Source organism: Dendrobium catenatum, unplaced genomic scaffold, assembly GCF_001605985.2.
Source record: "Dendrobium catenatum unplaced genomic scaffold, ASM160598v2 fragScaff_scaffold_156, whole genome shotgun sequence".
Classification (NCBI taxonomy): Eukaryota; Viridiplantae; Streptophyta; class Magnoliopsida; order Asparagales; family Orchidaceae; genus Dendrobium; species Dendrobium catenatum.
Window position 1 is genome coordinate 5,022,955 of NW_021318618.1, and position 10,228 is coordinate 5,033,182.

Here is a 10,228-nt window from a genome sequence, read left to right on the forward strand (position 1 = left end):
TAAGTTAAGTGTTGCAGAGATGAGGATGCTTAGGTGGATGAGTGGCTTACCCTTAGAGGTAGGATACGAAATGAGCATATACGTGAAAAGGTTGGAGTAGCTCTAGTGGAAGATAAGATTAGAGAGAGTCGCCTTAGATGATTTAGTCACATTAAACGGAGGCTTTCCGATGACCCGGTTAGGAAAATTGAGGTATTAGATTTGGCATATGTTAAGAAAGGTAGAGGTAGTCCTAAAAAGTCTTGGTTAGAAAATATTAGAAATGCTTTTTCTTTTTTAGATTTAAATGAGAATTTGACTTTTAACAGGACACAATGGAGAAAAAGGATTCATGTAGCCGACCTCATATAGTGGGACAAAGACTTGTTGTTGTTGTATCAGTTATGTCTTTGACCTCACAAAATTCAGAGACATCACCCAGTGTTTTAGAAGCTGCCTAAATAGACCTACTCTTAACATTAATGTTTGTCAAGGTGGCTGCTATAGTCTAGCCTTCACAATGAATTGATAGATTGAATCGCTCTCTTCCATAAAGATGGTTTCTAAGACACTCATCCTAATTGCCTGTCTTGTAGGGCGATGTATGTAGAATCACTCTTGATATTGATTTCTGCCTATGGATATAAATAAATTATGAGAAAAGGAGATAGAGAGAGGAGAGGGATTTGCAACGGGAGAACGAAGGAATGAGTTTTTCAGATACTCGTAGTACGAGAATCTTATAGTTCTTCAACAAGAAGGAGATTGATGCTACTTAGTTTCAGTTCCATCAAAAGAAGAAACTTTAGGCCATAAAAGAGAGAAGCTCTAGCTATAAAGAAGGGAAGTGAGTAGTAACCACAACAACATCATGTTAAGCTTTCTTCTTCACAACAAGTCATTTTTTTCCTCTCAAGCATTGTTATAGAGAGAATAGTATACCTATCACTATCTTCAACTTTATATTAAAAAATTCTTGATTTACCCTTAATGTGAAGTTAGTGGAATATTAAATCTCTATGAGTAGTAGATGTAGGTGTGTATATCAGCAAATCACATAAACTTATGTGTCCTATATTTATCACTGGTGTATTTGTTCTCTTGTTCATTTAAATTTTGCACCGAATGTTATTACTATGATAACACTAGGCACTTTGTGACTTATATTACAAAGAGAACATTATGGATTCTAATCATGATGAAGATTAATCTAAGAAAATAAGGTTCATGCTCCAATATGATGCAAGTGTCCCATTAAATTTGTTTGTTCTTATCTAAAGTTTTCAATTTAAATGCAATAATGACATTTAAAAATAGCAACTCAAGATTACTAGAGACAATATTACTCTACTTTCCAATTTTTCAAACATTTCAAAAGTTGAGTTCTCAGTTTAGTACTGCAGAATTTTCTAACAAAACACTAAAATAGACTTTGCAATGATTTGACTATCCAATAACCTAATTGTGATTGATTCTTCACATGCAAATGAGAAAATTAATTTAAAAAGTCGAATTGTAGAAATTCCATATAAGAGCACAAAATCAAAACCTGACTTTCAATATTATCCAACATTTCTCCTTGCGCCTCAACTAGCACTGCCATGTCCATGAAAATCTATCAACAGATAACAAAAGCCATAAAAACAATATGGTGAGTCAACAGAACTTTGAATATATATATATATATATATATACACTTTAAAGGATATATTCCTCACTTGTTACTTCATTTGGAACAGCAACTTGAGAAGAATAAATCCTTCGATGACTGGAATGACGAATTCGTGAATGTTAAATACCTTCATGGGGAATACAAGAAGAAATATGACGGTAAAGTGAAGGAGATGAAGGCGGTGGAGGATCAACTTGATCAGTGTAGAGCAGAGTTGGCAAACAAGATCACTTCGGTTTCCTCCCAGAATGAGCATATGGATCGTCTACATATAGAATTGGTGGAGGCACAGACGATGAACAACCAACAATTGAGAGATCAGCAAATCCTTGAAGCTGAGAATAAGAGGCTCCAGAGTATGTTGTCAGAGAAGGAAGCTCAATAGTCGCCGTCTACAGCCGTATAAGAGTTCAAGAAATCTTATGCCTTCAAGATAATTATTGAAGATCATATTCAGGAGGCTTGTAATCATATTTATGATGTGGAGGTGAAAACTTTGGAGGCAGAGTGCGTAGAGGATGGCTTCATCATAGGTTTTATGAAGGGCGTTCGTGCAGTGCAGCGTAAGACTGGAGTGGAGATCGAGGGGTTGACTCCTAGCCATGTTTCTGGTGACCCTTCTCCAGACTCTAGTGGTGAAGAGTTATAGAGTGAGTTGCAGCATGTTTTTTCTTTGGACGAGGACGAGGATAATATTGAGATCCTGTAGGATTGTTCTGATGTTGTCTGTATCACTTTTGTTTTCCTTATAGTGATTATATATGTGTTTATGGTGTTGGTGTTTTCGTATGATGTACTTGATATTTCAGTGATTTATATAAAAAGATATTTCTCTTTTTCGCGTGCATATGAAATTGATTCTACTTTATTTTAATGAGAAATATTTTGACAGCCTCTTCTGACTTAAGTGATTGCGAGAGTATGTTGTCAGAGAAGAAGAAGGCGAATGAAATTTTGGCAGTCACCAACAAAGGTCCTCGTTTCTCTCAATCCAAGATATACATTCCAGAATATATTTTGAAACATAAGTGCATTGGTTGCCGACGAGCTGATGAGTTGGTGAGTTCATTCTTTCTCTTTTCCTTTTGTATGTATATATATATATATATATATATATATATATATATACACTTTTAAAGGATATATTCCTCACTTGTTACTTCATTTGGAACAGCAACTTGAGAAGAATAAATCCTTCGATGACTGGAATGACGAATTCGTGAATGTTAAATACCTTCATGGGGAATACAAGAAGAAATATGACGGTAAAGTGAAGGAGATGAAGGCGGTGGAGGATCAACTTGATCAGTGTAGAGCAGAGTTGGCAAACAAGATCACTTCGGTTTCCTCCCAGAATGAGCATATGGATCGTCTACATATAGAATTGGTGGAGGCACAGACGATGAACAACCAACAATTGAGAGATCAGCAAATCCTTGAAGCTGAGAATAAGAGGCTCCAGAGTATGTTGTCAGAGAAGGAAGCTCAATAGTCGCCGTCTACAGCCGTATAAGAGTTCAAGAAATCTTATGCCTTCAAGATAATTATTGAAGATCATATTCAGGAGGCTCGTAATCATATTTATGATGTGGAGGTGAAAACTTTGGAGGCAGAGTGCGTAGAGGATGGCTTCATCAGAGGTTTTATGAAGGGCGTTCGTGCAGTGCAGTGTAAGACTGGAGTGGAGATCGAGGGGTTGACTCCTAGCCATGCTTATGGTGACCCTTCTCCAGACTCTAGTGGTGAAGAGTTAGAGAGTGAGTTGCAGCATGTTTTTTCTTTGGACGAGGACGAGGATAATATTGAGATCATGTAGGATTGTTCTGATGTTGTCTGTATCACTTTTGTTTTCCTTATAGTGATTATATATGTGTTTCTGGTGTTGGTGTTTTTGTATGATGTACTTGATGTTTCAGTGATTTATATAAAACGATATTTCTCTTTTTCCCATGCATATGAAATTGATTCTACTTTATTTCAATGAGAAATATTTTGACAGCCTCTTCTGACTTAAGTGATTGCGAGAGTATGTTGTCAGAGAAGAAGAAGGCGAATGAAATTTTGGCAGTCACCAACAAAGGTCCTCGTTTCTCTCAATCCAAGATATACATTCCAGAATATATTTTGAAACATAAGTGCATTGGTTGCCGACGAGCTGATGAGTTAGGATCATATTCAGGAGGCTCGTAATCATATTTATGATGTGGAGGTGAAAACTTTGGAGGCAGAGTGCGTAGAGGATGGCTTCATCAGAGGTTTTATGAAGGGCGTTCGTGCAGTGCAGTGTAAGACTGGAGTGGAGATCGAGGGGTTGACTCCTAGCCATGCTTATGGTGACCCTTCTCCAGACTCTAGTGGTGAAGAGTTAGAGAGTGAGTTGCAGCATGTTTTTTCTTTGGACGAGGACGAGGATAATATTGAGATCATGTAGGATTGTTCTGATGTTGTCTGTATCACTTTTGTTTTCCTTATAGTGATTATATATGTGTTTCTGGTGTTGGTGTTTTTGTATGATGTACTTGATGTTTCAGTGATTTATATAAAACGATATTTCTCTTTTTCCCATGCATATGAAATTGATTCTACTTTATTTCAATGAGAAATATTTTGACAGCCTCTTCTGACTTAAGTGATTGCGAGAGATATCCTCCTTAGATATCTTGACCTATCCGAGGTTGTTAATCAAATAATTTGCTTGATGATTTTAACCTATATGGAAGAGGTCGGATCGAATCCCCCTATGATTAATCGTTCAGTGATTGAGATATAATGTAGCTTGTATATTTCTCGAATCACGAGAAAAGAGTTTGAGGAGAAGATATAATATCACAATAAATGGAACACCACATTACTGTATTATGTAATACAATACAACAATTCCCTAATAAAACTTTTGGGATACTGATAAAGCATTCTTCTACAATCAACAAACAAAGGGGCGTATGAAAAACTTAAAATATATAAATCATAATTATTTGAGGGGACATAACGCAAGACAAATACTATGAACAACATCACACCAAACAAATAGCAGTATCAACTCCTACTGATAGTATTTGCAAAGGTTGCCCACATTCCAAGTTCGGGAGAGCATTTTTCCAATAGCATCATTCAGTTTGAAGGTTTCAGGCTTAACCATAGCCGCCACCAAGTAAGGACCTTCCCATAGGGGGGAGAACTTTTTGCGCTGAGGTCCTTTTCTAGCGGCTTCGATGCTTCACATAACTAAGTCCCCACTGGAGATAGGTCGAGGTTTTCACTCTCTAATTGTTGTGACGAGCAATTCGCTGGTGATATGTAGCAGTCCTGAGTGAAGTTTTATCTCTTACTTCAGGAAGGAGATCTAAATTTGTCCTGAGCCTCTCTTTGTTGTTATTACAGTCAAAAGTCTAAACTATGTTGCTCGGGACTCCAATATCAATCGGTATGACTACTTCTGTATCGAAATAGAGGTTATATGGGGTTTCTCCTGTAGGAGTTCTGGCAGTGGTCTGATAAGCCCAAAGGACATTAGGGAGTTCTTCAGCCCATTGCCCCCCAGCCTTCCCTAGGCGTGTCTTCAACCCTTTCAAAATCGTTCAATTTGTGACCTCCGTTTGCCCATTTTCTTGAGGATGGTCAACAACTGTGTGGAGTAGTTGAATATGAAAATCTTTACAAAAAGATGTAAAAACCTTTCAAGTAAACTGTGTCCCATTGTCAGTAATGACTCTTGCATGAATGCCAAAACGACAGATTATATTCTTTCATAAGAATTGATTGGCATTTGTTTCAGTAATTTTTGCCAAAAGGTTCTGCCTCTACCTAATTGGTGAAGTAATCTACAGTCAGGATAATGAATTTTCGTTGTCTAGTGGCTATAGGGAAGGGTCCTATTGTATTAATTCCCTATTGGCAAAAGGCTAGGGGCTCTGAAGTGATCAAGTTTCATAGCAGGTGTATGAGTGAGATTGGAATGCAACTGACAGTTTTTGCACTTATGTGTAAACTCAAGTGCGTTATGTTTCATTGTAGGTCAATAGAATCCCTATATCATACTTTTATAAGTCAATGCTCTTCATACCAGATGTTCTCCGCATACTCCTGAATGAACTTCTAGGAGTGCGTAATCAGCTTTTGAAGGTGAAAGACACTTGAGATATTGTCCGGTGAAGGCGCACATATACAACTCAATACTAATAATGGTGAATTTTGCTGCTCGTCTTCGAAGTCTTGTTGCAACTATGGGTTCTTCAGGCAATACCCCATCTTGTAGAAAAGACAAGATGGGATCGATCCAAGACGCCTATCTTGGTTCATCGATTGATTGTATGACCCACGGACCTTGAATACTTGGAAAGTGGATCTCCTCAATACACTTTATATTGTATATGTCTCATGTTGTTGATGTAACAAGTTTGGAAAGAGCGTATGTTCTCGTACTTTGCTCTCGAAGAACATGTATGATCTGATGCTCTCTTATACGGCTAAGAGTAATTTTACAATGCTGCAGTGATGGGCAAGTTGTGGATTGTGGACGTCGAACTCCCCCTCCACCTGAGAGGCAACTAGTTGGAAATCAGTGTGGACTATTAAGTTATGGACCTCATAGTCAATTGCTAGTCTCAATCCAGCGATAAGGGCCTCGTACTCCGCTGTGTTGTTTGTTGCCAGAAACTTGAGTCGAAGCCTATATTCAAGAGTAACTTTTCGGGTTCGGGTCAACTCAACACGACCCGAAATCGGGTGCTAACATGTGCGATTGGCCTGGACGCGACATCTGTCCAGCTTGGCTAGCCCTCACGGCTCACGCGGGCCTGGACACGGTCACGCGAACGGCGGCCCTCGGGCTCGAGTCCTCGCCTCCTCGGGACATGCAGATGCAGGCACGCGGACACGTGGTGACGCGGGCGAGTGGGGCAGCCGGGCAGGGGCGGGATTTGCCACGAACAGACGGGCAACAGCAGGCAAGCGGGGCAAGGGCGGTATTGGGCACTGTCAGTGGTGATTGATAACGAGGAAGATCATTTAGCGCCTCAACTGACAAGCGGCAGGGGTCACGCGGCCACGCAGGATTGGCCACGTGCAGCGGTGGTCATCTGGGCAGCTCGATTAGCGGGTCAGTTCCGGTCCATTTTTCGGTTTTTGGGTCAACCCGAAACCCGACCAGATTTCTGAAGCAGGTCAAAAACTCTAACTCGAACCTGATCCGGTTCGGGTTCGAGTCAACACAAACCCAAAATTTCCTTGTCGTGTTCGTGTCTGGTTTTTAGGTCGCGTCCAATATTGACACCCCTACTGTTATGAATGTTTTATCCAACTTCTTTATTTATTTACGTGCTGGATTTTTTGTACAAAATTAGAATAATAAATTTTAAATCACTATTCTACCACAAATGTTCCAGAATATAACAACTATTTTAAAGCAGAATATGAAGATAGCAGAAATATTTTGTTATAAAAATTAATTAGATATGATCATTAGAAATAAAAAACTAATATATACATTTCTCAACCTAAGAGGATTCTCGCCACGTAGACTTTAGTTTCCCACTTTCCCTTTTATCAACCCCACTAAAAAACGAATGATCTCCGAGGCGCCTCATATCCCCTCCTCACGTGGCTTTTGCCGACCCACGCAGCAACGAGGGCAACCCACCATCCTCACGTGCCTTTTGCCGACCCACGCAGCAACGAGGGCAACCCACCAAGTCCCGTGGCTGGATCGCGGTCTCTTGGTTCCGAGGGCACCATGAAGGGTTCTATGGGTCCTCCTCCTCCCAAAAACCCTAGCCCTCCTCCTAATTCCGATGCCGCCGATACGGCCGTTGAGGATGCCGCAGGCGAGAATGAAGTTTCCGCCGACGAGGCCAGCAGGCTGCCTTCGGACACGTCGCAGGAGACGGAAAACAAATCGCCCAATAAATTCACCCCTAGCCCTAGTCCCAGCCCCAATGCAAGCTCCAATTCATCCGGTTCTCAGCAAGTTACGATTCCTTACACGATTCCGCCATGGAGCGAACCCCCGTTGCATCCTTTCTTCCTTGAGGTTCTGAAGGATGGAACTATAATTGAGCAACTCGACGTGTAAGAGATTTCAACTAATTTTACTCTGTTTAATACACTTCTCCCTGTTTTCGTTCCGTTTCCCTGCCGTTGTATCTTTAAGGTGTCTGAAACAATTTGCTGCCGATACATAATAAAAGAAAAGGTGATTCAGAGATATGAGATAAGAATTCTTATGAATTAGGCCCGCTTTAGTACAAACTTAAGGACCATTTATACTCTTCGGAGATGTTTTGTTCGTGCAGAAGTTACTTGAAGGGAGGTTGATTCATCAACTTGTTTGATTCACATTAGTCTCTTGCAGTGCAAATTGATCGGAAAAGGAAAAAGAGGATTGTAAGACCAAATAAATGGGAAATGAAGAAAACAGAGTAGTAAAATGAAGAAAGTGATGATATTTTCTTATGAGTGCGATGATTCATGCATGTGTAATACGACAAGCATGTATACTAATATCATGAATATAAATGTTGGAGTACTTGCGTTGTGGATGGTATACAATCCAGAGCAATGCATGCGATGAATGCCATTCAAAGTCAATTGGAGGGAAGATAGCGACAAGAATCAGAATATTGGTCATTTGGAGAAAATAAATAAAGAAGACCGAAATCAAGCGTTAAGTAGCCAATGCATCTCATTATAGAGCTTAAAAAAACCAATCACTAACAAGTGAAACAAATAGAATGTTAGAGAGGCTCAAATAAATGGGGACCATGTTGATCTATTCTGAAATTCACTCATCAATTTCATTGATTTCACCCTCAAATCAGGTACAACTAGACTAGGATTAGGTTAAGATAGAAGATGAACACGCAAAGCCTTACTTTCTTGCTTGATGTGTTACTAAAGCAAAATATTTTGGTTTGGCTTGGGTCAGTTGACATATTTTAAAGAAGATAGAACAACAAATCATGCACATGATAATGTAAATGGTAAACATTTGTTTCTTTTAAATTTTAAACCGTGAACTAATGCATGCGGTATGTATAGAGTTTATCCAATGAATTTTGGTAAAACTATGATCCTATGAACCCTATTCTTTTAACATGAATGAAAATATAACCACCTTCCACACTATTTATGCACGATTATTTAACGTGATTTAGCACAGGTGGTCTTACACCAGACCTGGATTTCATGAGCACCTGTGAGAACATGCTTTAGCTCTCATTGGAAACGGCATGCTTCCACACCCACACAGGTCATTTATTTGAAGTTTGTATTACATCTAAACAACATCCAAGTTTACATTTTTATTATAGAAATTATCAATAGCATCACCCAACTTTGTCACATGTATGCACTATTCTTTGTCATTGGAAGGAGCTTCTCTGATTCATCATCAAATAATATCTCAGTTAGATAAATAGGGACTATTACTCATATTAGTCTAATTCGTAAGATACTGTAGGTTGGATTACCATGTTATTACTTTCATAACAACTACATGGTCGATTAACATTCATGTCAAGTAGTGTAACAGTTAGAAATTTCATTACCCTAGATATGTTTTCCTCTTAACATTTTTCTTAGCCATGTTGTAAGAGGATCAAATAGATCTGTCTCATCATATTAACCTTATCCTAGGTATTTGGGGTTGTATTTATCACTGTTCTTATTCATGGCTATTGTAGTGCATTTTGTTAAACCTAGTTTTTAAAAATATTTATTTTTAAATTTTAGTCAATTTAACTTTGATTTACACCCTTTTTCTTTTTTGTATCTTATTTAAGAAAAGAGATGAGCATCTTATCACTTATAAAAATAGATATAGAAAAATGCAGATTGATTATTTCTTATAAGAAAATTAGATCGTTTAGATTGTAAAAATTGTAAATTTATTCCGAGTGAAAATTTATGTACCCAACATCGATTATTAGTTTTGGATTTTAAGATAAAGCGGCAGAAAATATAAAATAAAGTAAAACAATTTTCTAAGATTAGATGGGGATAAAAATATTTTTGAGAGTAATATTTTAGATCTTAATATTTTATCTGTGCATGAGGATGCTAATGTTATGTGGAAAAAATGGCTAGTGATATTAAAAATATTGCAAAAGATGTGCTTGGAGTTTTGAAGGAAAAAATTCATAATAATAAAAATAGTTGGTGGTGGAATCCAAATGTGCAAGAAAAGATAAAAAATAAGAAGATTTGTTATAAAAATTGGTTTAGATGTAAAAATTTTGATAATTGGGAAAGCTATAAAGAGGCTTGCATGGAATATAAGAAAGCTATTTGCGATGCAAAGAGCTTAGCTTTTAATAACTTATATAATAGATTAGATACTAAGGAGGAAGAAAGATATGTGTATAAGTTAGTCAAACAAAGAGATAAGAGTAGTAATGATTTAATTCAAGTGAAGTGTATTAAGAATGAAGATCAAAAAGTACTTTTCTTAGAAGGTGATATTCAACAAAGGTGAATGAGATATTTTGCTAAACTTTTTAATGAAGAATGTGAAAATACGATTGACTTTAGCGACTTTAGCACCCTAAATGAAAATAAAGATTTTTGTTTTTATCGGCGTAT

The 10,228-nt window shown here is 37.9% G+C and overlaps 1 protein-coding gene across 1 annotated transcript in view; it reads left to right on the plus strand.

Moving 5' to 3' along the window:
- The first annotated feature begins 6,384 nt into the window (after nucleotides 1–6,384).
- Nucleotides 6,385–10,228, plus strand: part of LOC110113405 (kanadaptin) — an 86,583-nt gene continuing 82,739 nt past the window's right edge. Inside the window, exons 1-2 of the mRNA XM_020845978.2 lie at nucleotides 6,385–6,634; nucleotides 7,273–7,717. Coding sequence (XP_020701637.2) covers nucleotides 6,385–6,634; nucleotides 7,273–7,717 — 695 coding nt within the window. The remainder of the gene's footprint in view (nucleotides 6,635–7,272; nucleotides 7,718–10,228) is intronic.